At 29.2% G+C, this 22,092-nt stretch overlaps 4 protein-coding genes across 4 annotated transcripts; 3 read left to right on the top strand and 1 right to left on the bottom strand.

Annotated features, from left to right (window-relative positions):
- The first annotated feature begins 4,002 nt into the window (after nucleotides 1-4,002).
- Nucleotides 4,003-6,441, top strand: LOC101253379 (probable trehalose-phosphate phosphatase D). Its single transcript, XM_069296872.1, has 9 exons — nucleotides 4,003-4,071; nucleotides 4,176-4,316; nucleotides 4,893-4,964; nucleotides 5,097-5,192; nucleotides 5,297-5,353; nucleotides 5,493-5,594; nucleotides 5,802-5,879; nucleotides 5,981-6,121; nucleotides 6,213-6,441. The coding sequence occupies exons 1-9, from the start codon at nucleotides 4,003-4,005 to the stop codon at nucleotides 6,336-6,338; spliced, it is 882 nt and encodes a 293-aa protein (XP_069152973.1). The 3' UTR covers nucleotides 6,339-6,441.
- A 672-nt stretch (nucleotides 6,442-7,113) lies between these two features.
- Nucleotides 7,114-9,544, bottom strand: LOC101261618 (protein cuticular water permeability). Its single transcript, XM_004238390.5, has 4 exons — nucleotides 9,220-9,544; nucleotides 7,901-8,107; nucleotides 7,626-7,823; nucleotides 7,114-7,450 (listed from the first exon to the last, which is right to left on the bottom strand). The coding sequence occupies exons 1-4, from the start codon at nucleotides 9,484-9,486 to the stop codon at nucleotides 7,310-7,312; spliced, it is 813 nt and encodes a 270-aa protein (XP_004238438.1). The 5' UTR covers nucleotides 9,487-9,544; the 3' UTR covers nucleotides 7,114-7,309.
- Nucleotides 9,545-14,080: 4,536 nt separating this feature from the next.
- Nucleotides 14,081-19,171, top strand: LOC101253085 (uncharacterized). Its single transcript, XM_004238583.5, has 9 exons — nucleotides 14,081-14,529; nucleotides 14,976-15,012; nucleotides 15,111-15,189; nucleotides 15,310-15,355; nucleotides 15,432-15,530; nucleotides 16,869-16,937; nucleotides 17,012-17,345; nucleotides 17,423-17,577; nucleotides 18,069-19,171. Exons 1-9 carry the CDS (start codon nucleotides 14,143-14,145, stop codon nucleotides 18,861-18,863), a joined length of 2,001 nt encoding a protein of 666 aa, XP_004238631.3. The 5' UTR covers nucleotides 14,081-14,142; the 3' UTR covers nucleotides 18,864-19,171.
- Nucleotides 19,172-19,791: 620 nt separating this feature from the next.
- On the top strand, nucleotides 19,792-21,597 carry LOC101252776 (glycosyltransferase family 92 protein RCOM_0530710). Its single transcript, XM_004238582.2, has one exon. The coding sequence runs from the start codon at nucleotides 19,879-19,881 to the stop codon at nucleotides 21,499-21,501; it is 1,623 nt and encodes a 540-aa protein (XP_004238630.2). The 5' UTR covers nucleotides 19,792-19,878; the 3' UTR covers nucleotides 21,502-21,597.
- The last annotated feature ends 495 nt before the right edge of the window (nucleotides 21,598-22,092 follow it).

Here is a 22,092-nt window from a genome sequence, read left to right as displayed (position 1 = left end):
TACGATAAATTCCACTATTTAGCCACGTCGCTTTATTGATGATCTAGATCGTGAAATAGTTAATAAAACAAAATGAAACTGAAAAGTTACTATCGTTATTGGAAAAAATTAACAAAAAATAAAAGTTACTATCCTTTTTCCACGATTCACTACTGTATCCAATATCATAATGCCACGTTTAGCCGCAAAATGCCCCTCAATTTTATTTTAATTAAAAATGACAATTAATTAAGACTGTTATTAATGTATACACATCGAGTTTGCACTATAATTAGCAACTACACAATTATAAAATTAATTATATTGCATCTTTGTATCTCACTTGCTGCATTGCAAAGATTTAGAAAAAAAATAAAAATTAATATGTTATATTAAGCTTTTGTTATGCACAATTAAAAAAATCAATCAGAAAGATTTATTGTCCATATATAGTCATATTCTATATTTCTATAAAGAATTTATTTTCATGACTCGAATTTATGAGGATCTTCTGATCATATGATAATAAATATGATTATGCTGCGTCATTGCATCTCACTTAGCTTGATGATTACAAAGATTAAAATTTATTAATAAAAGTCGCTTTCACTTAGCTTGATGAATTACAATATATATATAGTCTTGCGTTGCATTTCTAAGTTATTTCACTCTCAAATATGTGATTGCCATTTGATTGCATAATAGTAACTTTGCTTATTACGCCAAGACTTTCATTCGAATATTAAAATCTAATTAATAATTAAGAAAGTATAATCATTCTTTGATTAAAAAATATTGCATTTATAAAATTTTAGAATTCAAACAAATGTTACATTAGTAAAACGATAGTACACTGTCTACTCAGTTTCTAGCCACTAAAATCTATTTAATTGCAAAGATATGGACTTTAAGAAAGAGACATTAATTAAAATATTTTAATCATAAAGACACGTGAAATGTTAATCAAAAACTTTAAAAGTGTTGGTAATTTTTTCAACGTGGATGCATTTGAAGCCAACAAAAACACTTTAGTAGTTGTTAATTTAAATTTTGGTGGAATTTTTCGTTGTATTAATGGTTGGACACATTAAAAATTAACTAATATTTGGAAAAGTTAAAGCAATTCTCTTTTTTTGACAAATCTTACTTTAGATTGTCATTATGTAATACTAAATAAAGATTAAAAAAAAGTTACTACGTGTCAAAATATTAAGCTAACCAGTGTTAATTAAACTATTTGATTATGAGATTAATATATATAATTTACAAAGTACAAACTACAAACTACAAGTGCTACTTCAACTATCATTGGCCCCAATTATTTTTTGAGAAACGCATTATAATACTATAGTTAGTGGACTTAATTATGATATTAATATAAAGTACATATTCTCCTCAACTCTCAAGTACACTTTATATATTTTTTGTATATATTTTAAAAATAACAAAGGTGTATCTTTAATTGTATTAATCATTAAGATGTAAAAACTTAATTAAGAATACTAATTAAATAGATGGAAACTAATAAGACGGAGAAAGCTTGGCACCATGCAAAAAGTTGATAGAATGCATGGTTGTGTCCTAATTTTCACAAACATGTCTATTTCATCGAATTTTTATTTGAATTTATATTTATAGTTTTATGTTTTTTATACGACTTGAAATTAAGAATTTTTGCTACATTAGGTGAGTAAAATATAATTGATCCACTTTCATCTAAAACTGGACAAAATACGAAGGAATTCAAATTTGGATTTAAATACAAATTTAGAAATTAAAATTTACACGTTCTTTCCATCATCACTTCAAGTTATCAATTACTAGGTTTACAATTTAAATATTTATATACATGATGAATGGTTAAGGTAAAATTAAAAGGTTCACATAACGTATAAACGATACTTTACTTCAAATTTGTCTCTGTCAGGCGAAGGATTACATATAACAAATTGAAGTGTATCTTCCTAATTGATTTAGATAATTAGCGTTTGACCAGATTTTGAAAATTTATCTTCAAATAATAATTTAGTCATGAAATTTTAATCAAAATTTTAAATTTAGATCCTCAAATATTTTTAAGTTCTCAAATCTAGCGTATACGAGTTTTGAGTGTCAGGGGCTTGCAAAAATTTATGTCCTATACAACTTCAAAAACTCAACTGTTTATGATGATTATTACTCAATAACAACGTATAAATGATAATAAATATGTTGTGACAAGTTAAATTATATTGATAATGTAAAATATTTTTATATCTTGCTTATGTAACTTAAATTGTAAGGATAGCAATGGAGTTTTGGACATATATACAAACTCAATTACACTTAGATATCAAGATCTAATTCTTTGTCATTGGAAATTTTATGCAACTAGTTAATTATTAGTCCATCTTAATTTTGTCTAATATCAACTAATTAAAGTATAAGTTTCACAAAAGTAAGTAATTAAGAGAATATGATGAAGAAATCATTAATATTGCAAAGTTGATTGAACTCATGTTTTTCCATTGTTAACATGTGACAAGTCATCACAAATTACTTCTCCATGAAGAAAGAGTCAAAAAGAAAAAGGAAATTAAAATCACTAATTAATTACCAAATATAATGTAAATGCTAGTAAATATTTCAGAATATATTGGTATGGCAAACATTGATATAAATATATAATTAATCAATTCACAAATCTTTGACTCGATTTGCTAATTAGTTGGTCAATATATACGTTATAATTAAGGATCATTTTTACTCACATTTAGCATAGTTTGCCTTATGATTGTGTGATTAAAAAAATAATATAATACATGTAATTTTACGATTTAATTAAAGATTTTGAATATGGATTTAATTTTACTATAAAATTATTTTCTTTATTTACTTTGTTATGTTTCGTTTTACTAGACTCAATTTGACTAATCTTTAAAGACAAGTCTAAGTAGATAAATACAATATTTTACATTTTAAATTTTGATGTTTGAGAATTATATAAAAAATACTTTAAGTTGCAATTCTTCTCATATTAATATAATGCAAAAAATATATATTAAAATATTAATCAAAATTCACATAGTTTGACTCTCGAAAATAAAACATGACGCATAAAAATAAAAAAGTGAGTATAGTAAGGACAAAACCAAAATAACATGTGTAATCCCACTTTATAGTTAAAGGTTTTGAATTTATACTCATTTTGACTAAGTTCTATTGACTTTTACTTGTCATATTTCATTTTATGAAAGTCAAATTAACTGATCTTGTGGAGCCAAATTGAATTAGGTTAATTCACAAATTCATATATTCAAAAATTATATGAAAAATATTATAAATTATAATTTCTCTTATATATCAATATAATAAAAAAGTACATTTTACATAAATTATTGGTCAAAGTCATACATATCGTTTGACTTTTTTTAAAAAAAAATAGAGCAAATAAAAATAAATTAATGAACTAATAAGGACAGAAATAACATATATGAACAATGTAATTTCATGCTATGATTAAAGATTATGAATCTAGACTTGTTTTTGACTATAATATAGTGAGGAACTTACCTTATTTTCTTTTTCTCACTTTAATTCCTATAAATAGACTCGAAATCTTCCTTTATATACTCCCTCTTCTCCGACAGAAAAAATAAAATAAATCAAACTGTTGCAAAAGAAATAATCATCTCCATAGGCATAAGGTATTTTTTCTTCTTTTTTCTTCATCTAAATCATATGTAAATTCCATAAATTAACACAAGCCTTGGATACGTTTTGATTAAATCGAAATGGTACAATAGCTACATATATGGATTTCTTTTTATTTGGGTATTTTTCTTTTTGTTTAAGTATTTTTTAGTATTGTTGTGTGAAAATCTTAAACGTCGAGATTCAAAATCAAAAAAGAAAATAAAAAAGAGTCTAGTCCTTATAGGATGTATTTTACAAAATAATTGATATATATAAATATATATATATATATATATATATATATATATGCTGATGTTAATATTATTTTATTTTCAATTGATTGAAGTCATGGGATTGACAAGATTCTCATCGATCGAAGATAGAAATGATATTTCAATTGAATATGCTTCTTGGCTGGTAAGTTTTTTTTTTTCAATAGTACTTTTTTAATCATAAGGTAAAGATGTGAATACTTTTTTGTTTAATTGAATATGAATTTTGTAGCAAATTAATTTGATCAGGTGGAGCATCCTTGTGCATTGGAAAAATTTGAAGAAATGATGAAAATAGCAAAAGGGAAAAAAATAGTAATATTCTTGGATTATGATGGCACTTTGTCTGATATTGTGCCCAACCCTGAAGAAGCTTTCATGACTGACAAGGTATTTATTTAATTATTAAAATTCTCTCAATTTTAATAATTTACTTGTCTTTTTTTTCTAAATTTAATTCTCTCACAAGTGTGTTCACATTTCTTATTTATTTATTTTTTTAAAAACCCTTACAACTAGCCAAGTTAAAAGGGATAATATACTTTTTTATAATTCTTAAAGTAAATTCAAAATTTGCATGATCTCATACTAATCCTCCACATTTTGACCATCTTGCTATAGTTATAATAGGAAGATTTTTAACTCTCCTCTTAATATTCATTTTTAGTCAAATCAAGACATTTTAAATTAGGTAAAAGAGGAAGTGTGCATTAGTTAATTAAAATGCATTATATGGAGAAAAAAAAAGAAGAGAAAAGAGTGCGGATATATTTATAGTACTAGGTTTTCTTTATTTTAAAATTTCAGAATAACAATAAAGTCTTCTCCATGTAACTTATATATATTTATACATATGATTAGTGAGGATTTATATAACCAAACAGAGTCAACGTTCTCTATAGTGTGTGTGTATATATATATATATAGTAATTATGGAATTAATTGAGAGTTTAACATAAATTGCAGATGAGAATGGTGCTAGGTGAAGTTGCTAATCGATTTCCTACAGCTATTATCAGTGGACGAAAACGTGAAAGGGTTTGTATATATTTTATTTACTTTAATTAATCATGCATACAAATACAATTAATAATTTAATAAGTCTTAATTATAATTAGATGTGATTAATCCTACTTACTTTTTTTTTATTATTTGTGTGTGTGATTTTAGGTACAAGATTTTGTACAATTGAAAAATGTTTATTATGCTGGAAGTCATGGGCTTGATATTGAAGCTCCTTTGGATTCAACAAATTCACATGAAAAGGTTGGTTTTTTCTTTAATGAATTTTAATTGATTTTGTGTCTATATATTATGTGATACTTCAAAGTCGTTAATTCATTTTTATTATTCGTTGTTGGCAATTTCAGGATAACAAAGTTGTTTTCTATCAACCTGCGATAGAGTTTTTGCCCGAAAAACAGAAGGTACAATATATGTTCAATATTTTGAATTGAGTGGAGAGCTAATTACGTAAGTTAAACTTAGAGATATTAAAAGTCTTTTTTCCTTTTTCGACGTGAAATAATGATTGCATTATTCCCTAATTAATTTTTCAATTATTAGATTCTTAATCTGTTGGGGGAGAGAACCAACGGTATCAAAGGAGTAAATATTGAAGACAACAAATTCTGCATTTCTGTACACTACAGACATGTTCACACCAAGGTATATTTTTTTCCTCCATAAACCTGTATTTGCATGTGATTTTTTAAAATAAATATTAAAATTTCAACTCATAATTTTCATGTTGAAACAAATAAGTTTAAATACTAAATTCGTCTTAGGTCAAACGGGGATCTTATACATGTATATTAAAATCTTGAATGTCTTTATTTTGTCTTATTTGTTAACTATAAACTCTAAATATTTCAGGACTTTGGTACTATTGAAAATATCATCTCTGGTGTCTTAAAAGAACACCCAAACTTTCGTGTATCAACAGGAATAAAGGTAAATCTTTTCAAACATATTTATGTGACTTTTCCTGTTTAATCAAACCTTATGTTAAATTAACAAGAATAAACAAAACATATTTTTTTTAATCAATATAGGTGTTTGAGATAGGACCAAATATTGTGTGGAACAAAGGTCATGCATTGGAATATTTCTTAGAGAATCTTGGATTTGGAAATTCTGATGATGTTTTCCCGATATACATTGGGGATGATCGAACTGATGAAGACGCTTTCAAGGTAAATTCTATCTTCGATTTTGCATAAAAATATTTAAATTTCTACGTATTATTATTTAGAAAATAAAATATACGTATTTAAAAATTTGTAGGTATTGCTGAAAAGAGGACAAGGTTTTCCAATTGTTGTTACTGCTGCTCCAAAAGACACCAAGGCGTTGTACTCTTTACGTGAGCCAAAGGAAGTTATGGAGTTTTTGTTAGGTCTAGTGGCTTAATTTGGAGCAATAGGAACTTAGTCAAATTAAATTTATTTAGATGTTTTTAATATAATATATAGTTTAGATTAAACTGTTTAGTGATCAAGAGGTCACAATTCGAACATGCATGTTACAACTGAATGTTTTTAATATAATATATAGTTTAGATTAAACTGTTTAGTGATCAAGAGGTCACAATTCGAACATGCATATTACAACTGAATGTGATTTATTATAAATTATATTTTTGATGCAATTTATAAATCGCGATGATAAGTTTAGATTTCCTATCTATATACTCCTATATGATTTACAAGATGCATTTTGTTGAATGCATTTTTTTCATTTTTTACCTCCCACCCCCACCCGGGCCATTTCTGTAAAAAAAAAAAAATCAAAATTTAGTTTTTCACAAAAAAACACAAAGCATTTTTTTTTTTATTCTTTCAACTGAAATTACCATTCTTATTAAGCAAACTAGCAAAATCAATTATAATATTTTATATCTTTATCTTACGTGCAATGGTCAGTAGCGATTCAACCGCCCAATTGATCTGAGATCAAATCGATATAAAACTGTATATTTCTATATTCAGATTTTTTTAATAAGGTTTTTTCAATCAATAATTTACCTAACTAATACATTTATTCTTTCTTGCGACGTACTACTCTAGGTATATCAAATACCTTCTAATATTTTTTTCTCTTAATATAATTCCATTTTTGGCAAATCATACCTAATATTCTTCATACAAAAAAATTATATTTATTATTGCTAAAATAAATGAGAATTTGAAAGTCTAAAATTGTTGCTAAAACAAAGGAGCCCGAAACATACATTATGTCTTCCAAGTAGTGTAGTACATTTTACAAATACAATGAATAACAATTTCCATTCAAAGACAAAAAGTTTTATTTTTTTAAGAAAAAATCTTATTTGAATTAAAAAAAAAATGAAAACATTAGATATGTCAACATATGAAAAACATTTATTGCATTTGGAGTTTTTCAATCCGATAGTTGACAATTTGCTCTTTCCACATGTTGTTCTCAAGGTACAACTCATAAAAGCTTACTTTTCCTCCCACTTCAATCGTCAATGCTGTTGTACTTCTAGTACCATAACACCCCTACATATTTACACCACCAAAAAGAACCATCAAACTATGTTAATGATATGTACACTTCTATTATTGAACTATTTCAATTATTTTTAAAATGTTTGTATATCTACTTTAACCTTTATCATCGTTTGAGTACGTTAAAATCAAACAAACATATTAGTTATAACGCGGTATGAATTACCAGTGGAGTGTCAACTTCGACGAAAATAGAGCTAAGTTCCAACTCCCAATCCGTAGAACAAATACAAGGCAATTTACTTTTATCAGCTTTAGTGGTATCTCTCATCAATTTTTCTATCATATCTTTGACGCAGATTTTCTCGTCATTCACTTCGTAAACATCCATCATTTTCTTAAAATTTAACTTCAGTCTTTGAGCCTGAAATGAACAACCAAAAGCATATCATTTGTATAATTTATGTATATCGATCGAAAAAAGCCCATTAGAATTCTTACCTTGGGCCAAGGAGAGTCCAGTTTTGCATTGGACAGCACATGAATACCTGGTTGGACTTCTTGTATTGTTATGGGCTCTCCTTTGGGCCTATTTGTTACATATACCATTTTTTTACTTTCAATATCTGCCAAAATTAAATTAAACCCATTGTATTCATTCCCTTCATTCACCAGCCCTTTTGCAAACTCCATTGGGCTTTTGTTGCTCTGCAATTAACAATTAAATTTTACGGAAAATCGTTTAAAATAACAAATTATTAATTCAAACTAAATGTTATAGTCGCAGTTTGATTTACTTGCAACTCGTAACAAATAGTTGTCATTCACCTCTCTTCCTGAATTTCTCGTTGAGCAGTTTCTCCCTCGTCTCTCTTGTTTTATACAAATACAAATGTATAAAATGTGTTCTGTTTGTTTATAGCGAAACAAAACTGTATATATACATATATTTTCCTCCCCAGAGAATCTCACTCGCCTCTCTCATACACAAAAATAAATGTATAAATTGTGTTTGTATTTGTATAAAACTACAGAAAACTGCATATAATACATATATTTTCATTTGGTTCTCTCTCTATAGAATCTCGCTCGCCACTCTCACTTTACACAAAAACAAATGTATAAATTGTGTTTGTGTTTGCATAAAAGCGAGAGAAAATTATCTATAAAAAATAATTACGTATATTTTCGTCATATACACTTATAACTATACAAAATATAAATATTTCCCTATCCAGTTTTCTGTTGTGTTTCCCTCTTTCTTGCTTTATACAAAGATATATTACACAATAAATTCTTTTGTATATGTTAATATGTATATCGAAACAAATTATGCAATTGATTCTTTTGTATATGTAAACCGAAATATACATATTAACAGCCGCAACAAACATATTGAGCGCAACTATATAAACTATAGTTATAACATACAAATATGATTTTTGTGTTTGTTAAATCTAAAATTTTACAATATTAATATTCTTTAAAATTAAGATTATACTACAATTTAAAATCTTGATTTATTGATCATATATATACTCCAATAAGGACAAGATTTAACATTACTATTAATCATGATCAAAAGAATAAAATTCAAAACTTAATCTTGATAAACTCAATTCCTTTAGTACTCAACTTGTAATACCTTTGAAAGCGCATATTCAAAATTGGATATTTATTGAAAGTTTATGACTATGATGCATATTTATGTTTTGTCTTAAAGACCTCTAGGTCTCGTCCTTCGTATAACAAAACCAAAATGAAAGATCAAACATACTTCTTATATATTAACGTATAATATATAAAGAATTTAATCGTACCTGTAAAAATCGAACGGGTAGATCACCTCTAGTTTTGGCATGAGGAAGTGTATGAATTTCCAAAACATTAGTAAGAAAAGCCAATTTACCATTAGTTGAAGAAGCCAACCAAGTGCCACCACCAACTTCATCTTTGCCACCAACAATTTCTCCATCTTCCCACCAATGAACTTCCTTTGTTGGCCTATTATGATATTCATCTCTATTCAATAATAACACTAATGAATATCTACTATCTGCTTCCCAAATAAACACTACTATACACATGATTGATTAATTTTATAACTATTTTATTGTTTCTATAAATAAAAACAAGAATAAGATGAAGATCATGTTAGTACTCACATGGTTTATATAGTACTACTCTCTTCATTCTATTACGTCAATTTAAATTTTATAAATTTAATACAATTAAAATATTAAATTCAGATAAATTTAAAATTGAGCTACCTATTTCTACCAGTATGTATGTACTAGAAGCTACACAAATTAAAGTAATTAGGTGACGGCGGTATATATTGTTTTTTAGACTTTTAGTCATATTATTTTAAAAATTGTAAATTAGTATGTTTATTATATATGTTGCAATTTTATTGAAATCTACGTAATTCAAACTAGCTATCGTCCTAAAGTTTTAAATTGATATTTACTTTTTTCATTTTATTTTATATATATGACATTATTTTCTATTTTAGTCAGTTTAAAAAAGAGTGTCACATTTTTTATATGGTAAATATTTAAAGATACAATTCATTTTTTATCATTGTTAGTTCTATTTAATTTTAAAAATAATACTCTAATACATTTATGAGGAGAGAAAAAATTGAATTCACTTTTTTAAAAATGTAATTTGATAAACATTTCAACGTCTTTATTTTTTAAATTTCATCTCCAATTAAATATACCACATAAAATAAGACTGAAAAATTAGTATATAATTAATTTATCAAATTTTCACCACTACGTTAAATTACTTGAGTATTCTAAGAATAGGACGGCACAATAATTAATTACTAAAGTATATTTAAAATAACTTGAGTTTTGTTCTTGTTCTAGCTATGATTTACTTTTTACCAAATACTTTGTGCGCAAAATAATTAACAATTGTTATTTCTTAAAATTGTATTTGACTTTTTTTTCTTCCCACTGGATATATATGAATTTAATTAGAAAAATAATGAGTTTTTCCATAGAGCAATTTGGATAAGTTTTAAACTGCTTATTTTGTCTACTAGATAATACTATTCAATATTTTATTGTTGGCAAACTTTAATCAACGATAAATTATTTTTATGTAATTTAGTTATACGAATAAAATTTTATGGATCATTTTTTTCAATGATGCTTTCAATATAATATTTTTCCTACTCAAAATTTAAATTCAAATTTTTATATAAAGTAAAAGAATTTCGATTATAATCTAATAAGTGAAATAAAATTTGTTAATTATTTTGTGCACCTAGTTTTACATATATGGCCAAAAAGATCACAACACCACGATTGGTTCCTAGTTCAAGGTGGTATTTGTGATTCAATTTTTATTTTTTTTAGTCGATGTATAAATTTGTGATTTAAAATTTAATAAATGTTAATTAATAAAATTCGAACAAAATTATGAAATTAGGGCCTGTTTGGATGGGCTTAATAAAAGCAGCTTTAAAAAAGTACTTTTAAAAGTGTTGAAACTTATTTTTAAAATAAGCAGTTATGTGTTTGGATAAAAGTGCTGAAATTATTATGTCAAACGTGAAAAGGGATAAATGGAAAAAAGAAATGTTAGGGTTATATGGATAATTCGGAGATTGTATAAAAATATTAAGCACAAAAAGATAAAAATGTGGTCAACTTAAAACAGTTTATAAGCTAAAAATAAAAAAGCACTCCTACCCCAGCTTTTAACTTTTGGCTTAAAATAAGTTTTTTTAAACTTAAAATAAGTTGTTTTGAGTATTGCCAAACAGCTAAATAAGTTAAAAACCAGCTTTTAAGTCAATTTGATCAGCTTTTAAGCTGAGCCAAACAGGCTCATAAAAATCAGTGAAAATAATACTACAAGTTACAATAAATATCAATCTAAAAAGTATAAAAATATCTTAGTAGAATTTTGTTTGATTTTAAATTTTGAAACAGAGGAAATACTTTCTAATTTTTATGCCAGATTAATGAATAGCTGACAAATTGGTTGAAAAGAAGCTAAGTGAAAAAGTAGTAGTACTATCCACAGCTTCTATCAATAATGAAGTCACATTACAAATATCATCAAACGTATAACTTTTTACCTTTACTTGTCTTATAGATAAATCTTCAAAGTTAAAAGTTTGAAATAATAAGTTTAATAAATACATATTTTTTTTTCAAAATAATGACATTTTAACTAATATTTTTAAAATATTGAGTTTTGTACTAATTAAGTTATTGATTTTGACTACTAATTTTTCCAAATTTAAAATCACTTGTATCTTCAAAAGGGTAAATTCTTATAATAACAAACTAATAACATAAATTAAATGGAATAGTTAGGGTTTGATTTAATTGTGCTCCATAGCAAATATTAGCTAAAATTTGCCAGCGTCTATCTCCCAAAAATCTCGCTCGCCACTCTCCATTCTCGCTTGCCTCTTTCGCTTTATACACAGAAGTGTATAATTATGTTTCTGTTTTTGTATAAAGCGAGAGAAAATTGTATATACACATGCAAAAATGTATATCTTAGTGTTATACACTTAATTATACAATTTACAAACATTTGACTTCAAATATTGCAGAGAAAAAGGCCAACGAATTATACAATTGCGAATTATACAATTGCAGTGAAATACAATTTTCTCTAGCTTTATACAACAGAAGTGTATATATTGTGTTTCAGTTTTTGTATAAAGAGAGAAAAACATATATATTCTTGCTATACACTTATAATTATGATATATACATACATTTTAATTCGATTCAACTGTATGCAAGACAAATTATACAATTGCAGCGAAATAGGCCAGTGAATTATACAATTCAGGCCAGCGAATTATACAGTTTTATGTTTGCTATGGAGCGCAATTATGCAAACTTTGCTATAGCATACAAATATAATTTTTTTGTTTGCTATATGTGAAAGTTGCCCTATTCAAAATCATTTTTCGATAAATCAGCCAAACTCAATAGTGTAATGGGCCTATCCATAATTCTTTTAGAAAAACCCACTTGCAAGTAGTATCATTTTTGTTTGGGCTGAGATGATTTTCAGCCCAATACTAATTTGAAATATTATGAATGAAAATGGCCCAGAAGTCATCTTTTCCTAATTAATGTGATTATTTTTAATTTTATTTTTATAACCACACATTCATCTAATCCTATTCACATATTTCAACTTCAAAACACACGCTTTAAATCATACTATAGAAATAAATTGTCATATTATTTAATATACACATTAAAAACATTTCCCTCGTTTTAGCTAATGTGATTTTTCATTTTCTACCTCTAAAAAATATGTACTTCATCTCTATATTTATAAGTACATACCTTTCACTCCTATAAGCATATGAATGTTTAAATAGGAATATTTAAAAATTTTCAATTTTTTGTTTTGTTTCTTCAGAATCAAAAATAAATTCTTATAATAAATAATAGTAAGCAGAAATCGTGATATTCATCATGTAATTTCTTATCTTTAAATGTCTTGAAGATTTATAATTTTTGTTAATGCATAGTCGAGATGGTACTTTTATATATTTACATGATTTCTATTTTGTCACAATTTCTTCATTTTCATTTTTTTTCCAACTTACTTTAAAAGATATAATATTTTATAAATCAATAATCTATCAAAAACAACGTTTTTATATTCGAAATAAAAGTAAATTTATGTACACTCTATATTCCGGCTCCACATACAAGATAATGCGTTTTGTTTTTCAAAAGAGTTGGTAAAAAGAAAAAATAAATAAACAAAGCATCACGAGGAGTCACGAGTTATAACACACATGACTCGTGAGTAGGGGTGAGCATAGTATGATATATACCGAATATCATTTTGCAAAATCAAACAAATTATGATTATTGGATACTACATCGTAAAATACTAAAATCAAAATTAAATATGTCAAACAACACCGAGCTAATATAATACGATAATGATATAACATTTTATATATCGGATATAAAAAATACATTATCATAATTATACTTTTCATTATGAACAAATGAATGTTTAACATAATTAATAGGAATATCCTAAAATTTCCAATTTTTTGTTTTGTTTCTTCCAAATCAAATATAGATTCTTATAATAAATATAATAGTAATTGTGATATTGATCATGTAAGTTCTTATCTTTAATCATCTATAATTTTTGTTAATGCATAGTCGAGATGGTATTTTTATATATTAACATGACTTGTATTTTATCACAATTTGTTCTTTTTTCTTCAATTACTTTAAAATACATAGCATTTTTTAGTTCTACGATCTATAAAAATTAACGTTTTTATATCCAAAATATAAATAAAATTTACATACACTCTATCTTCCGACCTCACATACAAAATTACGTGTCGTTTTAAAAATTGAGTTGGTAAACAAATAAACAAAACACTATTAGGAGTCACGAGTTATAACACGCGTGACTCGTGAGTAAAGGTGTGAATGGTATAATATATAACAAATATTACATCGTAAAATATTAAAATTGAAATTAAATGTACTAAATAATACTAAACTAGTATAATATGTAATATTTTAGATATGAAATACTGAAAATATAGTATCAAAATTTTTAAATAGCGTAACATAAGTTTTGTCATATTAATGTAACGCCTGATTCACGCGTTACCTTCAAAAAAAAAAAAAAAAATTTTAATTTTAAATAACAAAACAAACAAAAGTTAGTATAGAGAGAGAAAAAAAGTAGTAAGAAGAAATTGTTTTATGGGTAAAGTAACAAAAACAAGAAGAGAAACAGTAGCCATAGCCATAGCCATGGATACGAAGGGGAAGAAGAAGAAGAAAGGAAGACCATCTTTAGCAGATCTCAGAAAAAGGGAAATCATTAGTAATAACGAGCCTTGTGTTGGTCGTCATTCTTGTCGCCGGAATTCTAATTTTGAGTCGGAAAAAGAAGACGAAGATGAGGATGAAAGGAAACAAAAGAAAGTGAAGCTCTTTGTTCGTTTACCTCAACAATCAAATCAGAATCAGACCCAACATTTGGAGAATTCATCTTCTGCTGCCGAATCAGAATCTGAATTAGGCGATAATCACCAGGCGTCGATTGAAACAATGAAAATCAGCTCCGGCGACGCTCTTCCTGAGCAGGTGTCCAATTTTAATCTTTTCTTTTTTTTTGAAGGGGAATTTTAATTTATTGAAAATTATAATTATAACAAGCTAATTGAATGTATTTCTATTTATGGGAAAAAAAGATGGTTCTTCTTTTTTATTGAGATCTCCCTGTGTTTTCTTTATTCTGTCTACATTTTTATATAAAGACTTGATTTTTACTTATTTTCTAAAAAAATGGATTTGGGTACTTTCTTTGTATATAAATACTTCTTCTTCATCACCATCACTTGTTGAAAGATTGGTCTTTTTTTTTTCAGTTAGTTTTAGTTGTACTTGATGTGTTTATTTGTGAGACATTTTGCTCTAGTATCAACTTCAAAGAGAACCCCTTTACTGTAACTTTCAGTTTTGATGTATCTTTTAGGTACCTACTTTATAATAATTGTGCTAAGAATATGTATGTTGTGTTAAATTTACAGGAAGAAAGACCTTTGACAGTGACAGACGCTCAACATGGTTACAATCTAATCCCTTTCAACATTCTCGAAATTGACAGAAAAAGAAAAAAAATATTTTTTTATGAATTTAATTTGTTGATGTTTATTCGTGGACAGAATCCCCATTGGTGTCTGGACCCACAACACCTTTGCCAGACAAAAAAATATTGGTGTTCATTCTTGACAGACTTCAAAAGTATGTTTTTTCCTTTTCTCTATGGATATTACTATTTATTTCATGTACTTGGGCTGTTTCTTTTGGTTTCATATTGTGTACTTATAAGTACTATTATTTTTTTCTTTAATACAAATGCAGGAAGGACACTTATGGTGTATTCTCTGATCCCGTTGATTCGAACGAGGTACATTTCTAAAGGTGTTGAGTCGTGTTGAAATGTAACTATATCCTCTGTAGATGTTGAAATAATTTCCTTGCAGCTACCTGATTATCATGAGATTATAAAGCATCCGATGGATTTTGGAACCTTAAGAAAGAAACTTGATGGAGGGCACTACTCAAACCTGGAAGAGTTGGAGGTCAGTTAAAGATTTGCCAAGCTGAACTTTGTAGCGCAGCACTATTGCTTGTATTTGGAATGTTATGGATTCAGTTTGGCTGACACCTTCCATTATCGATTGATTTGAAGTACCTACATTTGCAGTTTGAGTTGAGAGCATCTCCCTCAACTTTCCTGTTAGTATAATTTGATTTGGTTACAAATGGTTGGAGAATTTGTTAAAAATAATAATAAAAAAAAGCTAAAGAAAAATATCTGAAATGTTTGAGTTTAAAGAATAGTGAAAATAGTTGGCATGTTTAACATTTGTAATAGGAAAAGCTGGAAAGCTAGGTGAATTTTCCTAAAGATACCATAGGAATACTTCTTTTTGGATTTCGATGGTCAAGTCTAGTATTTAACAGTATTCTGTTACAGTAGGAAATTACAATATTAGCACCCTTCTGTGCATGAACAACTGCAGGCATGACTTGTCGTCGAGACTCCTCCCCCAAATTAAGGGATTCGACGACTTCTGCAGTAAAGCTCACGATGTGGATTCGAACCACTTCTTCTCCTTATTGTCGTGAGCGGGTCTGTCGTCCTCCTCATTCTGAAGCTCAATGGACTTGTTTCTTTTTCTCTCCTTGTTAAGTTTGTCTTCTTTCTTGGTGTGATCAGCTTTTTATGTAAAATCATTTGACTTAATCTTTGGGAGTCCAATTCTTATTGATCTCTTTCATTATTTGAAATTCATGTATTTTCGTCTTTAGCCTCGTGAGTTGGTTCTTGCTGAAGAAGTCAAACTGTATCTAATATTTTGCCGTCTACATTTGGTACTTGCTTGCTGATGAATGGTATACTCTATGTTTAGCAAATATTCTTCTCTTTGATGGTTCCTTAAGGTGGCCAATTTGTTGATATCAGTGTGCTAGAATAGATAAAGAGCTACGTAGTGGAATAAAAAGCAAACAAAAAAGGTAATCCTAAGATGTAAAAGTACACCAGCACATTCTTAATGCTACACATCAATTAAACTGTACCCTTATCAAAAGAGAGAATTATAATGAAGGCCAAGAGAAGATGGCATAATATACACGTCTCGATATTGAGAGTTTGAAGGATTTGAAAAGTTATGTTGTTTTACAAATGAATTCACTAGATAAATTAGAGTTTGTTGAATTTATGCCGAGATCTTTTCATATTCTTGCTTCATATGTTCATTTGTGATTTGTCTATCTCTTCTATATATTATTTGGGTGTGATATTGGTCAGTAGAAGGGGAATTGGTTCATGTTCCCACCTCTCAAAAATTATTTTTGGAGTAAAAACAATTGAATATAATGTTGATATCACTGACACTATTATGATTATGCAGGCTGATGTTTTCTTGATATGTTCAAATGCAATGCAGTATAATGCCGCAGATACAGTTTACTATCGACAGGTTTGTTTAGCATCTCTCTACTCCTTTTCTTGTCTTCCATTGTTTCCGAATATTCTTAATACTTTCTGCTGTAGGCACGATCCATTCAAGATCTGGCGAGAAGAGATTTTGAAAACTTGAGGCATGAAGGAGAGGATGGTGCGCCACAGCCTAAGGTAGTTCGTAGAGGCCGTCCTCCAAGCAAAAACATCAAAAAGTCTGTTGAAAATTCACCTATAGATAGTGTTGTCCCTGAGCATTCTTCAGGTGCTACTCTTGCTAGTGGAGATGACAAAGCTATTGGATCTAGTTCTTATAATCTAAGAAGGGGACCTATGCTTTCTTCTACTGATGCATCTTTTGCCCATCGCTCGCGTAATGGTGAAAACTACTTTGATTGGTCAACTGATTGGAATAATGAGTTTCCAGGTTTGAACCTAACAGCATGTTCAATTCTCTTAAACTTTTTTAAAGATAAAAACGACTAATTACCTTGTTGCTTACAGCTAATATCTTGAAGGCTGACATGAAGTATGGAAAGAAACATTTTTCTATTAATGAGAACAGGCGTGACACATACCAACAGTTCAATCCTTCAGCTTCTTATAAGGAGTCATCTGTCCTATGGAATACTGATCGTGGCATGAAGCAGTTAATGACTGTATGTGCCAAAAACTTACACTACTACTTTTCTATTTTTTATGTTTTCTTGACAGTCAAAGAATAGGGAATACTTGGCTTTGGTCTTTCATTGAATTACACATTTCTATATGTTATTACTAATTGATAATTTAGAAACATTTAAATGAGAACTAACCGATGAATTACTTTACTTAAAATCAAGAAAAGTTTGTCCAATTTTATCTTATACATACTGTCCCACTTTCTTTGTCCAATTTTACATGGACTTTTATATAATTTACATTTCCATATTTGATTTACGACATAGAACATGTCTGGATAAGTCAAACATCTAGAGATGACTGATTTTCTACCAGATCTTGTATCGTTCTTTAGTTTGTCGTCATCTCCGTCCTTCTCACCCCCCCTTAAAAGTGTCTGGCAACACAAAAACTTTTTTATGTGCTTACAGAGATGTTACATTAGTTTTTGTTTTACCCAGACTAAAAATGTCATTTGACTCTATTACAGGTAGGTGTTCACGTGGAGCAGCATGCTTATGCGAGAAGCCTTGCAAGGTTTGCTGCAAATCTTGGGCCTGTTGTTTGGGAAGTGGCTTCTAAAAAGTTAGAAAATATTTTGCCTCCCGGAGTAAAGTTTGGTCCTGGATGGGTGGGAGAAGATGGAGGGCCAATAGAGTCGTCCGCTTATCCAACAGAGATCCAAAAGTTATTAGATAATTCGATAGCTGATCCCCATTCTAATAGACCAGTTACACCAACACCTCTTGGATCAAGTTCTGCTGTAATGTGCAAGCCTTCTGCTGAAATCTTTGAAGCTTTCAAGAGACTGAATGGTCAACATGAACTTATCAGACAAGATTCTGGTGATGGAGGTCTTTCATGGTTAAATCTCGTGTCTACCCCAGCTCCACATAAAGCTTTCCTTCAACCAAGAAAGGATTTCAATGGCATGTTTGGGCAGGTGGAGTTGTCAAGGTTTTCTGCATCTAATGGACAGTCAGGCCTACAAGAGGCATCGAGGCCTAATCAGGTACTTGGAGGTATGCTTTGTGGAAGAGAGAATCCATTTCATCCAAACAATGTTGCTTCAGCAGAAAACAAGCTATTAGAAAGCTGGGCAACATTGTATTCTGGAAATTCATCATCACAAGGTAAGAATCCTGATTTTTGTAAAGAACAGAATGTGAGGCTTCTTGGTGAATCAGGGTCTGCATCTTCGATTCAGCAGAGGAGTAGAGTGTCGATTCCACCTGACCTGAATGTACAAGTCCAGACATCCTGCTCTCCTAGTGCTAGTTTATAGATTGGATCCTCGCAACAGCCAGAATTTAGCATTACAACTATAATTTTTACTAAGCACTGTTGTTCTCGAACGAGATAGAACACATGTTTCTATGATTGACAGTTACCTAAAATTGAAGGCTTCATTGTATTAGGAGCTTAAGGAGAAAAATGTGTTCAAATTTTTAGAGTAGAGATGGGATTTTCTTATGTAAGATTTGAAATTTTGAACCCATGATCCAAAATAGAACAAGTGATCATTGACTGGTTTATCCAACTGCAGAATATATTCTGTAATTTGTGACAGCAATAATCTTCTTTCCATCAGGGTATACACTATTTGCTTTTCACATCAAATTTGTTCCTAAATTAAAAGATGGACCTTTTCATTTTTTTGTTCTCATTTCTTGAATCATGTTACTCAAAATATTAGTGTGATTTCAATGGAATGCAGATAGATCTTATCATTATTTTTGCGAACTCAAAATTCTGACTTTTTCTTTGCAAAATAATATTTCTAAGATGATAAACATCCTACGACGCACCAAAGAAGCAAAAAGGTGGAAGCATTCGATGAAGTTGCTTGGATGATCCTCGAGGCACCAAGGGGCGCTAAAAGCCCGGAGCTTCTAAAGAGAAGTTGCTCAGATGATAGCTACGAAGAGGGAAAAAGGGTAAAAAGAAATGATATTACTAAACTCCAATAAACATTATTACAAGCATCTAACAATTAAATTTCAGCATTTATTATGTTTCATTCATTGACCAACTAAATTTTCACTTTTAATTTAAGAATTGCACTAATAAATATTACATAGACCATAATTTGAATCCTAATGCTTAAACATTCAATTACTACTATTCTAAATCAAGATTAGCAATAACAAATTACTACTTAAAGCAGCCACAATCCTTTTTATATCAACTTTATAGTAAAACAGAATGTTGGTAACTTAGTAGATACTGAAATTAAATTCTTCAATTATAAAAAGGCTAAATCTCCTCCTTTCTTCTTCAATTGAAATTCCACCATTTTAATGGCTGGAAAATTAATTCGTTGCAATTTTCTTTACGTTTTTACTTTCTTCATCTTTTTCGTTACTCTCTATCTCCATTTTCTTCGAAATGATTTCTCTGTTGTTTTCTCCGATCAATTTTATCCGACCACTATAACTTCCTCCATAGCCAATTTAGTTCTTCATGAAAATTTCCCATTTTCGTCGTTTCCTATTCCAGCTGTTTCAATTCTCATGCCTGATTGGGAAATCTATGTCATCATTGACTACCCCTATTTTCACCAATCTGATTTTTACTGTGTTTTTGATACCGGAGAGGAAACTCCGGCGGTTCCTGTAGCAGAGCTTCCATTTCCGCCGAGGTCGGTGCTCAAGTGTGATTTCCCAAAAATGGCTCGCCGGATTTCGCCTTTTAAGCAACCCAGGTTAAGGGGTTCTTCTGTAAATGGTTATTACCGGAATTCACCTTCGCCGGAGCTGTTACAGTGGACTTTTCTCGTTTATGATTCTCTTACAACAGATAACGACGTTGTTCTATTCGTTAAAGGGTTGAACAAACGCCGAGGCAACAATCGTAAACCGGCAGAACTCACTTGCATTTTTGGCGACGCCGTGAGAACCGCCGTGACAAGCTCAGCACAAGAAGTTTTCCGGTGCAAACCGCCGGATAATTTAGCCGGGAAAGAACCGATCAAAGTTTCAATTGAAATTGCAGGGCCCAGTCCTGCAGTGGTCCCTAGCATAGCTTATTATACGCCGCCACGTTTAATTTCTAGCCAAAAAAAGGCCAAGTTATGTGCTTGTACAATGGTGTATAATGTGGCTAAATTCTTAAGAGAATGGATTTTGTATCACTCAAGAATTGGAGTTGAAAAATTCATACTATATGATAATGGAAGTGATGATAATTTAGCCACAATTGTTAATGAGTTAGTTGAAGAAGGCTATGATGTGAAAACTCATTTTTGGGTATGGCCAAAAACTCAAGAAGGTGGTTTTTCCCATAGTGTTATTTTTGCAAAGGATTCATGTTCATGGATGATATACATTGATATTGATGAATTTGTATATTCTCCATCATGGTCTAATTTAACTCAACCATCCACATCATTGTTACCTTCTATGTTACCAAATTTAGAAGAAGGGGACGACATTGCACAAATTACCATCCCTTGTTATGAATTCGGTCCATCGAATCAAAAGGAACATCCAACGACAGGAGTGATACAAGGATACAATTGTAGGATGAGAAAAGAGAATCGACACAAGTCTATAGTGTTATTGTCTGCCGTGGATGACTCTTTGCTCAACGTGATTCATCATTTTAAATTGAAGACGGGATACAACGTGAAGAAATTGAATGCTTTTGAAATGGTGGTGAACCATTACAAGTTTCAAGCTTGGCCTGAGTTTAAGGCTAAGTTTAGGAGGAGGGTGTCAACTTATGTTGTTGATTGGACTAAACCATCAAACCTTGGTTCGAATGACCGGACTCCAGGATTAGGGTACAACCCCATTGAGCCTATAGGTTGGAAGAGCAAGTTTTGTGAGGTATATGATAATGGTTTAAAAGATTTGACACATACATGGTCTATAGTCGAGTTTGTTGCTCCATCTGAGTACCAAATGCCTTGGTTGAAATAAGTCATCTTTTAAATGTTTTCAAAGTTGTGTAGACATAGGTTCAAAATATGAGTTGACCAATATTAATAGTGACTTGAGTTGTTATGACATGTTTTACTAATTGTGACATTAGAATTTTTCATTGATAGGATGCAACATAGTAAAAATAGTTTTTCTTTGATTCTTTAAGAGTAAGTTGATGTAGTTGCGCCGCTCTTATTATAAGTAAGCCTATGTTTAAACTATAGTGATTCGATTCGCATTATTGAATTGGCTCTTTATTACTACTACTACTACTTAATTAGACCCTAAAGTTAATTAATATGGTGTTGATAAATATTATAAGTAACATGAAACAGGGAAATGTCTTCTTTAATATTAAGGAACATGAAACATGAAATAATGGATATTGTACTGTCAATTAGTCTCTAACATAGCATATGCATAATTTTAAAACTCAAGAAATCGAGAAAAAAAGTGAGAAATTTGTAGAACAATAAATGAAAGAGGAAATATGTAAGTTAAGTCTAGAAGTAGAAATGGTCGCATAATTTAAGATAACTATTTTTAGTGAATAAGATAAATAATAGTATTTGATGTACCATGTGATAG

This window comes from Solanum lycopersicum, chromosome 4, assembly GCF_036512215.1.
Source record: "Solanum lycopersicum chromosome 4, SLM_r2.1".
NCBI classification, from domain to species: Eukaryota; Viridiplantae; Streptophyta; class Magnoliopsida; order Solanales; family Solanaceae; genus Solanum; species Solanum lycopersicum.
Note: the sequence above shows the minus strand (reverse complement) of the source record. Positions and strands in the feature narration are given on the sequence as shown.

Coding starts and splice junctions, on each gene's coding strand:
- LOC101253379 (XM_069296872.1), top strand. CDS start 4,003: ATGGGATTGACAAGATTCTCATCGATCGAAGATAGAAATGATATTTCA. Junction 5,880..5,980: donor GTGTATCAACAGGAATAAAG/GTAAATCTTTTC, acceptor TAATCAATATAG/GTGTTTGAGATAGGACCAAA. Junction 6,122..6,212: donor CTGATGAAGACGCTTTCAAG/GTAAATTCTATC, acceptor AAAAATTTGTAG/GTATTGCTGAAAAGAGGACA.
- LOC101261618 (XM_004238390.5), bottom strand. CDS start 9,486: ATGTGTATAGTAGTGTTTATTTGGGAAGCAGATAGTAGATATTCATTA. Junction 7,824..7,900: donor TGGACTCTCCTTGGCCCAAG/GTAAGAATTCTA, acceptor TGTTCATTTCAG/GCTCAAAGACTGAAGTTAAA. Junction 7,451..7,625: donor TCGAAGTTGACACTCCACTG/GTAATTCATACC, acceptor GTAAATATGTAG/GGGTGTTATGGTACTAGAAG.
- LOC101253085 (XM_004238583.5), top strand. CDS start 14,143: ATGGGTAAAGTAACAAAAACAAGAAGAGAAACAGTAGCCATAGCCATA. Junction 16,938..17,011: donor ATACAGTTTACTATCGACAG/GTTTGTTTAGCA, acceptor TTTCTGCTGTAG/GCACGATCCATTCAAGATCT. Junction 17,346..17,422: donor TTGGAATAATGAGTTTCCAG/GTTTGAACCTAA, acceptor TGTTGCTTACAG/CTAATATCTTGAAGGCTGAC.
- LOC101252776 (XM_004238582.2), top strand. CDS start 19,879: ATGGCTGGAAAATTAATTCGTTGCAATTTTCTTTACGTTTTTACTTTC.